General features: G+C 40.1%; 1 protein-coding gene across 1 annotated transcript in view; it reads left to right on the forward strand.

Annotated features, from left to right (window-relative positions):
• Positions 1-6379: 6379 nt before the first annotated feature.
• Positions 6380-18404, forward strand: part of LOC23687488 (metabotropic glutamate receptor 1) — an 85952-nt gene continuing 73927 nt past the window's right edge. The window contains exon 1 of the mRNA XM_021841098.1: positions 6380-6826. Within this exon, the coding sequence (XP_021696790.1) occupies positions 6554-6826 (273 nt within the window). The 5' untranslated portion in view covers positions 6380-6553. The remainder of the gene's footprint in view (positions 6827-18404) is intronic.

Below are 18404 nucleotides of genomic sequence, written 5' to 3' on the forward strand. Positions count from 1 at the left end.
ATGATTTTTTTTCCATTATAGACGCTTTAACCATATAGGTCATTCGCGTCTTTCTTTATTGACAATATTATTATTATTACATGAATATTGATTACAATAACTTGTTCAAATCTATCGCTTTTACAAAACTTATTATTTTATCTTCGTGTTGTTTATCATTTTGTAACAAATTGTTCAATATTCCATTAATTCCTATAGCTTTTCTACATCTATTATATTTTTTACAATCTAATAGTACATGTTTAATAGTAAGTTTGCAGTTGCATGTGGAATAAATTGGAAAATCAGAATACGGAGTAAACAGATAATCGTGAGTTATGCGTGAATGACCTATTCTGATCCTAGTTAATATTTTTTGTTCATATCGGTTAGTTCGATCAGTCCATTGATAGACTGTTTCTTTAATTGTGTTAAGTTGTGTACCAGGATTAGATGAACTCCATTCTTGTTGCCAAGCATTCCAGATTGTTTTTTTTAATAAATAGCTTAGCGTCTTGCCCAGGAAGCTCTTCCCCAGCACAATCAGCAGCCCTACCATCTTTGGCTAATTTGTCTGCGATTTCATTCCCCAATATAGGCATGTCCAGGAAGCCAAGCCAACCTTATTTCCTTAGTTTTAATCATATCTTCACACTGTTGTATCCAGGGATATTTTGAAAGTCCACATTCTAATGCCCTGATGCAACTAGCACTGTCGGTAAAAATTACAATTTTCCTGTTTTTAGGAGCACTTGATATGGCCGATTTGATTGCCATTATTTCTGACGAAAAAAACTGAACATTCGTTATGAAGTCGACCTTTTTCCGTAAAATCAGTTGAAAAGATTCCGTATCCTGTTTTACCGCCTCCTTTTGAACCATCCGTGAAAAGTTTGGTGTGCAACCGATATTTGTTGTTAACAATTTCATTAAAATATGCCTGTGCCTTAGTGGCACAACCTCCTGCTTTCACTACCTTACTCATGGACCAGTCAGATTTTGGAAACTCAAAATCCCATTTTTGAGCACCCCAACGAAATAGTGGAGGTACTTTAGGAAAATCTTGTCCATTTATTGATTCATATGAGGTTTTGGCTCTTTGTATCAATACAAGGTCTTCAGATGTACGTCCAAGCTCCATCGTTCTTAAAGCTGTGTGAGATTCTATCAAAAGAGCCAGGTATTCAAAAGGAAGTTGGCCCGATTCACAACATATTGCTGCAGTAGGGCTAGTTGCGAACTCTCCAGAAGCTAATCTTATAGCTTTGTTATATATAGGTTTGAGTATTGGCAGGACCTTTCCTTTTTTCTGCTGGTGATCCGTAGAACAATCGTGGTATTATTAAAGCTTTTACAATTTTTAGCAGCGTATCTCGAGAGCTCCTTGCTTTTCCTCCAAGCATCTTGAGGATATTTAAAACTCCTGATGCAGATTTTTTCCTTTCTCCAGTATTTTTCATAAAATCAAATTTATGGCCGATAGTTAATCCTAGAATTTTCATTTGTTTTACTTTCGGAATTGTAATACTACCAACATTGATGTCAGGTACAGAACCACGATGTCGACGATTTGTACAAGCGTGTAGTAGTTGACACTTAGGAATTTCGACTGTAAATCCTATGGAAGCCAGCAATGTGATTGCTTTCTCTGCAGCTTGTTGAATTTTAGTTCTTAGATGTTTTCGTTGTTTACCGTAAGCAACTATTAAGATGTCGTCAGCGTATATTAATACCTGAACATCCGTAGGAATTGCAGCGAAAAGAGGGTCTATTGCGATCAAAAACAATGTAACGGATAGCGTCGATCCTTGAGGAACACCACGGTTTGTAGATCGTGCAGTGGAAAGTGTAGATCCAATGCGTACTTTGAACGTACGGTTGCTGAGGAAGTTTCTGATATAATCAAACATTCTGCCGCTGATATTCATTTTCGAGAGGGAATCCAACACAGCATCTCTGTCTACTGTATCGAAAGCTTTAGAAATATCAATTGACAAAAGCTCACAGTGTTGATTTTGTTTAATTGGATTGTCCAAAAAATCCTCGAGTTCAGAAAAATAGACGTCTGTTCCAAGTCCTGCTCTAAAAGCATATTGTCGAGGATCTTATAAATTCTCCTGTTCAATAAAGGTTATCAATCTTCTGTTTATAACTCTTTCTAAAACTTTTGCCATGCAGTTTATTAAAGAAATGGGTCGATATTCGTCGGGACTTCCATGTTTTCTGATTTTCTTGGGAATGGGTACGATTATGGATTCCTTCCAAATATCTGGAATCTTGCCTGTACGCCAGACGTGATTATAGCAGTTCAATATAGCTGATTTACCAGTGGGTGTTTTAACAATGGATATCCTATGTTATCAGATCCAGTACTTTTGCTAGTGCATTTGCTTAAAGCCCAGTCAAGCTCACTAAGAGAAATATCCTGATTATAAGAGGCAGTAGTATCAACATTGGACTGCAAAAGATCATCTGAATTTCATTCACTGACAGCTATAGTATCTCGAATTGAAATCTTCTCATAATAGTCAGCGAAAGACTCTGATACCTGAACAGGATCGTCAGAAAAACTCCCGTCTATTTTTATGGAAGGTTTCGAGCGCTGAGGTCGTCCTTGCAAAACATTAACTCTTCTCCATAACTCGGAGGAAGATGAGTGTACACTCACACCTTCTACAAAGTTCTGCCAACTGTGTTCTTTGGCATCTGTAATGACTTTTCGTGCATTATTTCTTTCTTTTCGAAATTTCAATAAAGCTTCCTGGTACATGAGATTAGTTTTCTCCATTCGACGTAGGGATCTTAATGCTTTACGACGACTTTTAATTGCGCTTGCAACTGTATAATTCCACCAAGGAACACGCTTGTTGCCGTTTCAACCTGAAGATCTAGGGATACAGGATAATGCTGTGTCAGTTATCAAAATTGAGAGTTCATTGGGAGTATAACATTTGTTTGAATCTATAGTTGAGTCTATTATGTTTTGGTACTCAGCCCAATCTGCCTTTTCGAAAATCCACTTGGGTGTTGCGTATTCAGGGGCAATTGAATTATAAGGAGAAAGAAAAATCGGGTAGTGATCGCTGCCTCGCAAATCGTTATCGACACTCCAACCAAGATTGTTAAGATGGTCAGATGAAAGAGTAAGGTCTACGGCGGATTGATTGCCGTTTGCAGGGCAAAAAAGGTCATAGAGTCATCATTGCAAATCGTCAGGTCAAACTCTCCTATAACACTTATCAATATTTTACCACGTAGGTCAGTAGAGCGACCACCCCAAATCTCTGAATGAGCATTGAGGTCTCCCATGATAATGAAAGGTTTTGGTAATTGCTGGATGAGCTCCAAAAGTTCATCCTTCAACGTGTTGTTGTCGTGTGAAGGAGGAATATATAAAGACACATATGTGCGTTCGGTAGGCAGTTGTACTTTTACGGCTAATGCTTGTAGACTTGTCACTATGGGTATTTTTGAATGTGGAACATCCTTCGATACCGCAATGGCTACTCCTCCCAAACCGGTTATACGTGTTGGGTGGAGACAGTAAAATTCGTAATTGCTAGAAAAGGATGAACAATTTGGCTGACAAAGAGTTTCCTGTAGACAAACTATATCTGGTTGATGAGTTCTCACTAGAATTTGAAGCTCTGAGCGCCTTGCTCTATAACCGCGCAAGTTCCACTGGACGGCAGTGACTTTTTTTGAATGTAGTCTGTCTGTGTTAGTACTATTGGTGGGGCTTGTTATCGAGGGATTATCAATTAGTTCGTTATAAGGTTCGTGGTTGAATGCTGGTTAGTTGAGTTAGAATCAGACAAACTCACAGAAAGAAAATCATAGCTTTGGTTCCTGCCACACAGATTCACCTGAATCGTGTGTGGGAGAGATGCAGAAAGTTGTTGGGCTGTAAGTAGTTTTTTCTTGAGTCGTCTTAGTTTTCGTAGTAGTTTCCTTCTTCTTTCCAGTCAGCTTTTTCAGCGGTGGAGAGTTTCTACCATTGCCTTGCGAGATGGTCGGTGATGTATCCTTACTGCGTTGACGTTTCGTGATTTTTTGATCTTCACTGATGTCCATTTTTTGTTCTTCTTCGGATTCTTTGGAAGTTGATGCATTTTTTAAGCTCTGCTACCTCTTTGACCAAATTTTGTAACAGTGTTCTCAGTTTTGCGATTTCCTGGTCTTTTTCCTCCAATTTCTTCATAAGGTTGCTGACATTCGGGCTCGTGCTCATTGGTGGTCCTTGTTCTTTTTGTGATTCATGAATCTTTCTTGCTTCTGCGTATGACACATCCTGATCCACTTTGATTTTCACGATTCTAGTTTCATCTATTTTAACCGGACAATCCCTTGACCTGGAGCTGTGCGACCCTCTACAGTTGACGCAGTGGGGATCAGCTGAGCAAGGATTTGATTCAGCATGCTCCGAGGAGCAATCCGCGCACAATGCAGTCTCCGTACAGTATTTTTTGGTGTGTCCAAAAATGGCACTTAGTACATTGTAAAGGGGACGGATAATATGGGCGAGTTTTTGTCCTTACGTAGCCAAAGTAGATGAACTCTGGAACGGTTGTACCTTGGAACGTCAGAACCATTGTGTTTGTGGGTATGATCTTTTTTTTGTTCTTTGGATCTCGTCTTGTGAACCGTCGTACCTCAATAACTCGTTGTGAACTTAAGCGGGATGTCATTTCGCTGTCAGAGATGTGAACACCATGCTGGCAGGTTACAGTGCATTTCCTTATGTTCAGCGTGGAGTGGAATTCAACTACAATAGCCGTGTCGTTAACTAGCTTCCGCAATCTCAGAAGTTTTTCTATTTACCGTTTCTGCCGTACTTTGAGAACATACCGAGCACCTTTTGCTTCAGGACGGGCGTCTTCAATTTCACCTACAGCATCTTCAATGGACTTGCGTATTACAAACGGGTCATCGGGCAACGACCCGCTGACATCGACAGGCTTCATCACGAGAATCGACAACTCACCGTTGATCGGATCCATCCATTCTGGCTGTCTCCGACCCGCGAAACTACCATCCAACATATTCGATATCATATCATTTCTATTGGCCCATGTCTGTGTTACTGGAGGATCAGGAGGAAACGGGTTCCCTCCGATCTCCAGAGATGGCCCCAAGGCCATCTCTCGCGGCCAACAATCGACGAAGCGACTTCGTTTAGTTGGCACTCAACGAGAAGCGATGAAACGAGAATACTGTATACCTCGCACACTCAGTATGGCTGTTCACTATTGTTCGGGACACAATGGACTGCTGTGTTTCAGAAAGCACGTGCTTTTGCAAACTGTTTCTCACTGGTTAAAGGGGCTCTAGTCCAAGCTAATTGAATCCTTAGATTCAATTCGATTCAATTTAACACACTTCTTTGTTGCTAAACTCGCGCACTAAGTAATAAATCTAAGCTCGCTCTTGGAGACAAAATGTTCCGGCGCCCGAAAAAACGAAAGAAATATATTTCTATTCCCGGTCCCTACAGCAACGACTGTTCTGTACAACGTCACAGAGCGAAATGACCTTTTATGATTGGCCGATGATATATATTATAAATATAAATGGGTAACAAAATCACATAAAGCCAATATTTTTTTAATTATGAATTTAGCGGCTTAAGTGTCCGGTACTGGGGGATCTCCGCCTAATGCAATGGTTTCCTTGAGGTTGAAATGCTCGAAAAACATCGACTACGTATTCAAACCACACCACCCACCCTAATGACTTTGGCTTTTTACCAGGTCTTGACAACCAACGGCTAAAACAAATGACCATGCAGACCAGTCATCAGGGTCAAGTCATGAAAATTTTGATGAAATAAAAACTAATGCTCGCGTATATTTTTTTTGCTTCTTCCTCGTCATAATTTAAGCCTCACGCTACTTTTCGGTGCGTCCTTTCCGTTTGCGGTGCATTAATTTCGGTCACGCAATAGCGCGTGGTTTTCGGTACGCGAACCACCGGAGAGGCTGTCAAATGACCGCAGCTCCCAGAGGTGATTATTTCCGTATTATTTTGCATTTTGGTGTTGCTGTTCATGTTTTATTAAAGTAGCTCAGATTTGCATGGAAGTTCAGAAGGTTCTTTTCACATAGTGATTGCTCAGCTTAGTGTTCTTATGAGCATTTTTGGAAGCATTAAGAGAAATCTTTCATTTTTGCAAGCATATTAAGAAAAATTATCCAAACGTTTTTGCAATCTACTACATATGACACGCAGGCAGACACGTCCTTTGGAGGAGAGGCCTGTGTTATTCGCAAACAAAAATGTTTGACTTCCCTGAGGTAACTCAGGCAAGTCAGATTTGAAATTATTGTATCATTTTGGCCCCAAAATACTGCCTCGAGGAACACCAGTTCTTACAGGAAGTCTTTCAGACTTGGAGTTTTGATAATTAACTAGAATTATACGGGACGTATCGCAGCTTCCAGCTCTGATAACATGCCATTTTTCCATCGTAATCTCAGACCGAATTTCATTGAGCTGAACTTTCAACGTCCACCGAATAAAATCCAGCAAAATTAGGTGCCAGAAGTGAGAATCGAAACTTTTCCTAAACGGAAGAATGCACCCGAAATTGTCGGTGTTTGGTCTGCCGTTGCTTCCTAACACCATCCACCCATTGGTCACCTTCATCTTTATCAACCTTGCCATTGCATCCACCGGAGAACGAATCAGAACTACTACTCTACCGTCTGCTTCCGTGCCGTCGGCAGACACTTCCAAACGAGCCTCGGCCCACATTCCGGGAGATTTCGTCATCGGCGTGCTGTTCTCGATGCATCACCAGCCCCGGCAGAAGCGAACCGGCCCAAACCATTTCCTGTCCTGCGGTGAGGTGAGTACCCTTTCGCCCCTTATTTATTATATCGACGATTTTCATCCAAAGAAGCTATAACCGATTTTGTCAGATTGGATTGATTCAGTCGTCCGACAGCCGCACCGACATATGATGCTCTAGATTCTCTTCGCCCTTTGCTCTTCCGAACATGATGGACTGGACATTCGGTACTCAAACGATAACGACCTCCCCACTCGATGCAATCTTATTTTACGCTAAGGGGCCGTCCATTGATTTCGTAAGGATTGGTGAGGACTAAGAGGCTGTGATTTTCTTATGATCTTTTCATTGTTCGTACAATTCAAAAATCCTTACCGCAAAGGTTGTAAAAGGACCCTCACGTAGTTCTAGGGCGGACACAAAAGCTTACGATATGGTGGCGTCGACGCATAGAGGAGTAAATAGAAAGGATGTGTGACCATAATTTCAAACTTAAAGAACTGAGATTTATAATCCTGCTATATATTTTAAACACAGCCAGTGGAAAAGCATTTATTTTTGACCCAGTGCTAGTTTTCGATCCATTCATACGATTTTGGCCTACTTAATATGAAAATCCAAAAATTGTAATAGAATTCTTGTAGGTCGCAAATGAGTGCTTTTCCCATAATAGTATAACATAAATAATAGTGTCAATTTGTACAATGCACAAATAAGCAAATTACAAACAAATACGGAAATGTGTAACATTTGCGATGCTACTCTTCGAGCCCAATGGGAACACGAGGATTCGAATACAGTGGTCGCAATTATAATCGTGACTAGCTGATCCATAATAGTGTAAGCAGTGTATGAAATATTTAATGGATCGTTAAGTATTTCATTAAGCTGAATCGCTTTTAATTGACAGTCTTTTAGATGCTGCCTTTATAACTCAAATTCAATTTTGGATTCCAATTTCTACAGGGCAAGAATGATTTGGTAAGGTTACAATTTTTTTTTTCAATTATATTTTCAGCTCTTTCCATGTTATGTTTGAAATGATTGTTTTTTTTTCTATGTTGAATTTTCTTTAACCAAGTCAATTCTCCATTACTCAATATTGAAGGGATCATCAAGTTAAAAAGGTATCGAGTTCATGGACCACAAAACCAAAAACACAAATCGTGACAGCACATACATCTCTGGTAGTTCTCTAGAATTGAGTGTGCTATTTGTGAGCATGATTGTACGATGCATGGCACACGAGTTTGCCATTTCAGGGTTGCTGAAAATAGCAAGACCTGGGTCCACAAGTTTACCAAGATAGAAGTGACCCTTACGAAAGTAAGGTTCTTGAACTAACGCCACTTGGACTGTAGAATTTTGCATGGAGTCGCCAAAGACGAAAAAGCACAGAATACACTGTGGAAAACGCATAATGTGAAATCATAAAGGTGGAAAGTTAAACTAAATTATAACATCTTTATAATCCCACCCTTATTTATCCTGAGGCTTGAGACTGAAGATGAACAGCCGATTATCTCATGGAGAATCACAAGGCTACCTGCATCATTGCTCCGGGTAGCGCAGGAAGGGCAGAATATTGAGGAGGGCGCCCTGGTACTTCACAGGCACCGTTTGCGGTTAGGTTTTATTTGGACCTCTCTAACCATTCATTCTTAGGCACGGTAGAGTTGCGCAATCTCGTGATTCATTCATTTCCGTTCTCACATACTCCGCTAGAGAACGTCCTAAGCACACGTCGTTAAAAAATGCATAGCACTTGTAAATCCTCTTCGAGAATTGTCCACGTCTCATGCTCGTAGAGCATGCACAGCATCTTGTACATGGTACACATAGTACGGAGGTGAAATTTACCAAACCGCAAGGTCTTGTGGAATCCGTAGCACGACTTCCGGCAATGATTCTTCTTCTTCTTGGCATTGCGATTTCAATGGGACAGAGCGTGCTTCTAAGCTTAGTGTTCAATGAGCATTTCTACAGTTATTAACTGAGAGCTTTGCCAAAATTTCCATTTTTGCATGCGCATATCGTGTGTCAGGTACGATGATACTCTATTTCCTGGAAAATCAAAGAAAATTCCATTACGAAAAGATCCTGGACCGACTGGGAATCGAACCCAGACATCTTCAGCATGGCTTTGCTTTGTAGCCGCGAACTATAACCACTCGACTAATAAAGAATTGGTCCGTTGTCGATCATCAGGCCACAAAACCTGCTTGATAACTTCCCATAAATCTGCTTGCTAGCATCGATAGACGGCAGAAGATGATCTGGGAAAGTGCTAGACTGCGTTAAGAATAGTGATCGCTCGATAGTTCTCAAATTCTAAATTGTCACCCTTTTTGTTTATTGGGTGTGTTACTCCCTCCTTGCACTCCTCCGCGAGCTGTTCTGTATCACAGATCATGGTCAGAACGGTGCAAACAAGTAGCCAACCTGTCCGCGCACATTTTAATAAGTTCCGATCCAATACCATCCTAGGCAGCTGCTTTGTTGCTCTTGAGGTGTTTGATAGCATCCTTAACTTCACTGTGTGAGTTGACTCGTCTCCTTTATCCGCCGCACCGATGAAGCCACTCCTCCTGCTGCCTTGGTCTTCCCCCTCTGCGCCATTCAGATGTTCATCGTAGTGCTGCTTCCAACTTTTAATCACTTCACGTTCGTCCGTCAAGATACCTCCATCTTTATCCCGGCACATTTCGGCACGCGGCACAAAGCCATTACGGGATGCATTGAGCTTGTTGTATGTAGAACTTACGCGTTTCTTGAGACATCTCTACACACTTCAGCACGGCGCTTTTTACCCTGAATAGATTGGTTTGCTGCCTTCGCTTCTGTTTGTACCGTTCCTCATTTTGACGGGTACCATGCTGCATCATTATTGCTCGCGCTGCATTTTTCTTGTCTAAAACCGTCTGACATTCCTCGTCGAACCAACCTTTTCACAAGTTTCTTTCCACAAACCCAATGGCACCTTCTGCTGCGTTGTTAATGGTTGTTTTGACACTACGCTTCTACGAGCTTCAGTGAGCTCTCTATCATCCGGCAAAGCTGCTTCAAGGCTTTGGGCGTATTTGTGACTTCAGGTACCGTCGTGCGGGGTGACATTGGTCCATAAGGGTGACTTTGGGCCAACATTTTTACAGCAAGCTAACAACCAAATAATGAAAACAGTGTATCAAGCTTCTAGAATGCGTTACAAATAGCCAATAGATGGTCATAGATTAGTTTTTTGGCGCTCCTACTAGCCATGACATGCATCGAAAGAGGCGGTCAAAGTCACCCCCTAGGCCCAATGTCACCCCGCACGGCGGTAGCTTGAGACGTTCCAGATCGCACCGTGGCGGGCGTCGGTACCGAATGTTGTTCACAACGGAAAGTCTTTGGCGCACTTTAACCACAATAAGATAGTGGTGCGAATCGATGTTTGTGCCGCGCTAGGTTCTGACGTCGATTATATCTGAGAAGTGTCGTTCATCAATCAAAATGTGGTCGATTTGTGATTCAGTTTGTTGAGGTTATCTCCAGGTATACCGATTCGGGAGAGTGTACTGGAATAAGGTACTACGTATGGCCATGTTCTTGGAGGCGGGGAAATCAATGAGTCTAAGGCGGTTGTCGTTCGGTAAGCCTTATAATCGGTCTGAACTGCTCCTCCTGGCCAACCTGAGCGTTGAAATCTCCGCTGATATTGAAGAAACAGCCTTTGATCCTCAAATTTCCTCTGTATTTTGCCCATTACGATAAAAGCCCAGCCCGTGTCTGTTGCCGCAGCTCTGGTAGACGGTACAACCCTCCCTACGCGTATGGGCCGATAACCCTTTCCAGCAAAGTCTCAATAAGTCGGAAAGAATGCGGGTACTTTCCAAGAAATTGATCGACTTACAGTTTCACGATCCGAGTTTCAGATCGTTTATTATTTACGGCTGGCTTGTAAGGCGTGCACCTACTCCCTGTCTCGCCAGAGGACCATCGTGCACAGCACTGTTTAAAGTCCCATGCTGGCACTAGGACGATGATCAGCCGCACCTTACATGGAGAACGGACGCTGTTTTGAGCCGCCCCTAACATGGAGACGCTCTGATGAGCTACACCCTCAGAAGAGAGGAGACCCTCCTTCCCTAACGGCATACGCCCAAGGTCCCACCGGGGTTGATTACCCGATCTTTCCTATTAAGTGCCATATATTCTTTTGTTCTTTTGACTTTATAGTGCGCCGTGTTTTGGTGCCTTCTCGCTCTCTCTAACGGGCAACTTGATAACAGGGCGCACAGTAAAAGTTTATAGCATGCAGAGTAGACCTATTCATATTTTCAAAAATGTCTGGAAATTGGTTGACCAATACTTTGATTTTTCATGTCAAAATGAACTTTTGGTCAAAATTTCAGTCAATTTAGAATAAATTCAGGTGTGTTTCAAATCAATTGTGTGTTTTTGAGTTATTTTCAAGCTTTAAAAAATATGTTCCGTAATTCATTCAATTTTGTTTGATTAATACTCCATTATCGAAGTAACCCCAAAACAGAAAACCGACTTTCGATTACATGAAAATTTTTATATATCCATTCAAAATAAATATTTTGGCAATCTATTCACTGCAATCGATAGCTCGATTGCCAGTACTTGTTTTAAAAATATAAACTATATTTCTTTGAAATAGCATATTCAAGTTTTCTTCGAAAAAACTATCAAAGTTACCACGTTTTACGGTATCCCAGGTGGCACCGCGGGGTGGTAAGGGTATGAGTTATTAGACAAGACAGGGCAGGCAATCGTCAGATTCGTGCATAGGAAGATTGTTATTGGCAGAAAATTATTTTAATAATCTTCTTCTTCTTCTTGGCATTACTTCTTCACTGGGACAGAGCCTGCTTCTCTGCTTAGTGTTCTTATGAGCACTTCCACAGTTATTATTAACTGAGCGCTTTCTTTGCCAAAGTTGCCATTTTCGCATTCGTATATCGTATGGCAAGTACGATGATACTCTAAGCCCAGGGAAGTCAAGGAAATTTCCATTACGAAAAGATTCTAGAACGACCGTGAATCTCACCTAGCCACCGTCAGCATGGCTTTGCTTTGAAGCCGCGGACTCTATCCACTCGGCCATGGAAGGAATTTTGGCAATGATTTACCCAAATCACTCCCGTATGCAACGGTGAATCAAAGTCGCTGCGTGTGACAAAATCGTCAAAATTGAATCATTCCATTTGGGACGATACTGGGCAGCACTTTGTGTTTCGACGATGGTTTTCGTCTGTTCTCCGAGTGCTGCTCAACCATTCGTTTGCCATGGCAAAGGATTCACTTTATCGGAAAAATGAAATTTCCACATGCAGTCATTTTTATTGCTCAATTCGTACGAGTGAAACGGTTTCGGAAGCTCTGAATGATTATTGCTAGTGCCACCAAGAGTGATCCTTACCAATGTTGCAGTAGCATTGTGTGTACTGTTAGCAGTACCCAATTGAGGACTTTTCTTTGTCCCGATAAAAAGTTTCTGCTTATTTGCACAAGAACAAACTGTTTAACAAGTTTGGTAAACGATTCATTCCCTCCCCTAAAATTGCTTTGCGGGACCACTAACGACAATAGATTCTTATGCAGTTTGGCAGTTTTATATTGGTTCGACCAAAATCATGTGCTGCACCCTGATTGGTGTCCATTTCAATACGGTTATGGTCAATCGATTGTCCGTCAGTTGTCAGTTATAACAAGAAGCAAACAGAAGCAAATCAACTTAACTTAGTCGAGTGCGTTCGGTTAGCAGCGTTGTGTGTGTTGCATACGTGGAGGAACAATTGCTATTCGAATGAATGGAAAAAATATAAACTTTTACGACAAGTATCGTACCCATTCAGATTGGACTCACGCTGTAAACAACGAGCTCGAGAAATTGGTAACAGTTGGAACAGATAAAGGCAAGATGCTTTATTAATTTAAGTTTTATAGAAAAAATGCAATTTTTGGCAAAAAAAACTTTAATAATCAAAAGAAATTTGTTTTTTTCATTAAAAAATCATGTTTTTGGATAGTTTTTGGTGAAAAACTTAGTCAAACAATTTTTTAGAAAAATGTGTTGTAATGACAGTTTGAAAACAACTAAATTTGCTTCAAAACATGTAAAAAGATTCGGATTCGATTGAGTATTTAAGAAGTTATGGTCCAACTAAGTTGAAATTTTTAGTAAAATGAGAAAAAACTTGTGTAAAAGTATTTTAAACTAAGACTAGTTTTGATTTTAGACAAATTTGATGTTCTACAAAGTTTTCATAAATTTAGTTTTGAAGACAATGATGCTAAAAGTATTGAAATTGGTTGGAAAATAACAAAGTTATGTTTACTTCACTGAAGGTCATTTTTTTAAACTTGTAAATTCACCTTCAAGACGCCTGCGCCACCTCTAAATGTTAATATTTTTGGCTCAGATTTTGAGGTTTTTCTTTTAATGTGATTTGAATTCAGTGGAGCACACGAATTTTTGGTTTTGAGAACTTTTGAAAAATAAGCCGCACCCTATTATGCATGCAATAGCTCAAAGCAAACCAAAACATTCATTCAATAGGATCGTAGGCATAAGTATTAATTTTATGAACGAATGGATTATACTACATGAATCAATTTCGTTTGGATATCGAGTACTATGACCGCTCACGTACCTGCCATTAGAAAATTAATGCAAACCGTAAATTCCAACCCATACTTTGCGGTTTGTTTCAATGTGTGGTTATGTGAGAGTTAATAAATTTTGGTTTGACCAACAACTATTTTTTCACTCTGTTTGAAAAGCTATTGAGTGCTTCCATCTCCTAATTAACCCTTTGCAAATTACCCAACTGTAGTCTTGTATTCAGCGAAAGCACCGTCTTATAGCAAAGATTGACCTGAATGACTCTCCTCCGTACAACGGACACTTTTATACAGCTTTCCCCACCTACCAGAAACCATCTCTGCTGGAGGAAAACATCGATTTCCGCTCGATTCCCCTGCAAACCCTCCATCCTGTAGGCTGCTCACTTGATTGAACTGTTTCGCGGGAACACAAACTTTCTGACTTTTTTTCCCTTCGCCACCCGAACAGAAGAAAATTTAAAACTTATAACAAATATATAACGGAATGAGCTATAACACCTCGACTTGATTATGATTCGTTTTTTAATGAATAAGTATAAAGAACAAATGAATACATATTATGCTATCATAACTGAATTACCTGTTAGCTACTTTGCTTTAGCTATTTTGTGAGAAAACATTATCAAGAGTGAAAATACAATGAAAATATGCAGAGCTTGGTTTGTTACACAGGGGAACAAAAATAACATTTTCGCGTGTCTTAAAGAACATATTATGAGTCTACTCAGATCTCTGAAATGTTCCAGCACATCACAATTTTGTGCTCCAGGTCGTCAAAGTTGTATAAACTACTTAATTTTAATATTCGACTAATATTGTAACTACATCTTTTAATTTTTGGTAATTCAACACATCGAGCATGTAAATAAGACATACTTTTGTATGGCACATAGTTTTATTTAAAACACCCGCTTCAATATCGATTTAACCTTTACGTTACCGACCTCCGACAAGGCATTTTCAAATAGTTGCCATTTCGGCGATTTCCATCCTCTAATACCCAAATTTTTATTTTTGATCTAAATATCATTTTTCGCTAACTAAAATCGATCTAAACACGTTTTAAGCAATGATCTTTCAAGCTTCAAAAATAAAAAATGCACGTAGAATTTGTAAGTAAAACCCCTTGCGGATAATGAGCATGAGCTCAAGCATAGATGACCGCAACGTAGTTGCACTCCGTGATTGTCAAGAACAGTTGAAGTTGCACAGAGATTTAATGAATAGAGCTTGGTACACTGTTACCTCAATTTACGAACTAGATCGGGGGTGCGTAAATTGGGTTGATGCGCAAATTGAATCAGTGCGTAAAACGAGGAAGCTCAGTTCGTTAAACGAGGTTTTGCCGTTTGCAGTCTACTTGTAATCAAATCAATTTATATTATTTAGAAAAAATGAAATCAATTTATATTATTTAGAAAAAATGTGCTCTTTTAGTATTATTAACATATTATTAATACACGGAGATGAACCAGCCATAGGCCTGAAAATCTCCTCAATAAAGATAATGAATGATGATATATTTTAATAAATTGGGTTCTTAATCAGGTTAGAATGTGTGCATGTTAAGGTTTTCCAAGAACTCTTTGGAGTTTGGGCATATGATTCAACATGAGTGAACGGAGATCAATTTATCATTTCTATGTAGAAGAATGTCTCACAATACTGTATACACAACAACACACAATACAATACACAATACTAGAAGATTGTTATAATTTTAAGAAGCGTTTGTATAGTCAGATCCAAGTTTTTGTAACTAAGTGAGTACAACAGGTGTCGTAGGAGATCGAAGCGTGCAGTGCTTCTAAGCGGACGCGAAAATGTTTTTACAGCCGTCAAAGTGAAAATTTCTACCAGTTTTTAATATCCAATTATATAAGAATACAATTTTACATTCAGAATTGTAATAGTGAAGAGTGAAAAAATGAAAAAGTGATTTGGTTGATTTGTGTCCTCAGTACTGTGAAAAAATTGGTTTTTGGCTGCCCCATGTTCAACGAACCACCCGGAAGTTACAGGCAGCACATGATTTGAGAGAATCAATCCAGTGAGTTTGTTCCAGTATGATGCTTTTTCTTTTGTAAGCCTTCCGGACCGTTTTAGTTTTCCGAGTCGTGGAACTTCTGGTCGTCTCTTGGACGGAAATTTTTTTTTCGGAGTGTGATATTTTGGTCAGATTCCGCGTTCTGTCCGGGCGGGTGTTACGCAACTAACAATCGGCTGTGGGTGCTTTTTAACCGTTCGATGACCCTGGAGGGATCGATTCTGCTGTTCGTAGAATTCTGAGCAAAAAAACCTCAGGTGTTTAGTGCGACGCGTTTTTTTTGTAGATTATCTAAAAATACGGCCGGTCTGTCTGTCGCCAGCTTTCAAGGCGAATCCTGACCATATACCTTCCCCAACCTCCAAATCCGTAGCACTTATGAGGGTGTCGCTGAGTCGGTGGCCTCTCATTAAGTAAGTGCTACATCAACATTTCCTTCCCCTATCCCAAGTTACGGTAAAGATGGGCGTGGCCGGGAATAGCGATATTCATGCTTTTAGTATTCTTGTTTATGATTTGAACAAGGTATACTCCCCTGTATTGTTCCTGAAAGCAGTCAGGATAAGATTACTAAAAAGAAACATGAATTTTGCTAGTATCCAATCTACGAAGTATATCGTAACTACGCTAACGCTAAGTGAGTACAACAGGTGTCATAGTTCATCCAAAAACTTCCTGGAATATATACCTGCAATGTACTGGCATATTTAGCGATCCTTTGATGTTTTTTTTTTTTTTTTGATATGGCACAGGCCCTTATCTATTCATAGTAGTAAAATGAGTATTTTTATAATTTGTGCCGATGTCCTAGGTCCTCCAAGGACTCCATTGAATATAGGCCTTGGGATCTACGGCCATAATAAGTGATTAGAAGATAGTTTTCGAATACTCCAAAGGCTACTAACCATTCCTGTGGCTAAACGGTGTATTGTATTAATATGTGCGGATGTTCTTGGTCTTCTAAGATCTCTATCGAATATGGGCATTAGGATATACATGCGTAACCAATCATCAATAGAAGCTCTTCAATATTGCAAAGGCCTTTTACTGTCCATATTAGCAAACGAAGTATTGAGTTGTGTGGATGTTTTTGTATTCCCAATGATTCCATGACATATAGGCCAACTCGATGTGGTAGTAGTAGTTGTACATTGATGCTACTTATTTATAGCATGAAATCTAAACTTTTAAGGCTAAATAGTCCGTCATTCGTTTTGGTAGCCATGTTGATTTTGCTGATTGCAATTTCAAAGGGATAAAACTCAGTCATCTTAAGTAATATTGATTTATAAAAGTATCACTACTTGCGCTTACATACAGAAAGTATGCTGATACATTTTCAGCAATGTCAGTGCAAAACCAAGTGATTTTCCTCAATCGCAATCGTAAGACGGATTGGCCACAATCATCGATGCCCAGTTCAAATTTCAATGACGGCCTACTTCGCCTTAATATAAGCAAATGGATTAATGTACTGATCTGTACTGATGTTTATGAATTTACTTCGTTAAACAAGTGACGTCAATTAAATTTGCGTAAAAACAGACTTCGTTAATTGATGTTTTGGTGAATTGAATTTTAAAATGGCGTCAGACATCGATTTTCGTCAACATTTTTCTCCAAACGTAGGTCGCCATCTTGGATTTCAAAATGGTGTAGGACATAGATTTTCGTCATCCCCTCGTAGTGCTCATTCCGAAAATACCCATAATGCATGAGTTTTCAACGATTTTTCCAAACCAGAGGTCGCCATCTTAACGGGGCCCAGATAGCCGTAGCGGTAAACACGCAGCTATTCAGCAAGATAAAGCTGAGGGTCGTGGGTTCGAATCCCACCGGTCGAGGATCTTTTCGGGTTGGAAATTTTCTCGACTTCCAAGGGCATAGAGTATCTTCGTACCTGCCACACGACATACACATGCAAAAAATGGTCATTGGCATAGTAAGCTCTCAGTTAATAACTGTGGAAGTGCTCATAAGAACACTAAGCTGAGAAGCAGGCTCTGTCCCAGTGAGGACGTAATGCCAGAAAGAAGAAGGTCGCCATCTTGAATCCCAGAATGGCGTCGGACATCGATTTTCGTCATCCCTTCGTCATGGCCGTTCCGAAAATACCCATAATGGATCATTTTCCAAACCAATTGTTGAGTTCACTTCGTAAAAAAAGTGACTTAAATTGAGGTAGCGTAAAAAAAGACTTCGTAAATCTGATCCCTTTTGCATCGCTCTCCTCCGTTGGGGCAAACGACACATTCGGACAGAACACTCATCTGTAGGAAAACCCCTTGCGGATAATAGATGAAATCTCGTATGGGTTCCAAATTGAATAATTGTTGGCTAGATTATTGTTTGATTTCTGATGAAATACTTAACACATTCTAAGCAAAATTTTAATTCTGTTGCACGTAGAATTCCTCCATTCATGAATATAGTAAAGTGGGGCAAAAGTTCGACCTTAGTGATATAATCAAAGTTTCCTGGAAAACAATAGCAGATGCAACAAAACAAATACCATACAACGAACCTTCAACATATTGGCTATAATTTTGCTGAACAAACTTGTGTCAAAATATTTACCCATTTCTATTTATAACAGTTCCTAAATGGATTGTCTTAAACGAACTTTTGCCCCACCGGTGGGGCAAGAGTTCGAATCTAGTGTAAGGCAAAAGTTCGTAGCCTCGAGGTTACGCTTTCGCTTCGCAAGCGGAAGGTCATGGGTTCGATTCCCAATCCCCCCACACAAAAAACTCCGTCCAGCCACCAGAAGACGCCGCACGAAGGACCGTGTATTGGGGAAGAACACATCCATCCTTCGTCAGTATCGGATGGTGACTGAGACACACTGACCCTCTTTGTAGGCTGTTGCCTCACACGACACATAAACATGGCAAAATGAACCACCGCACACCAATGGACTTCGATATGGATATGGATTGGACCAACGACAGC

Source organism: Aedes aegypti, chromosome 1 (assembly GCF_002204515.2).
Source record: "Aedes aegypti strain LVP_AGWG chromosome 1, AaegL5.0 Primary Assembly, whole genome shotgun sequence".
In the NCBI taxonomy this organism is placed as follows: Eukaryota; Metazoa; Arthropoda; class Insecta; order Diptera; family Culicidae; genus Aedes; species Aedes aegypti.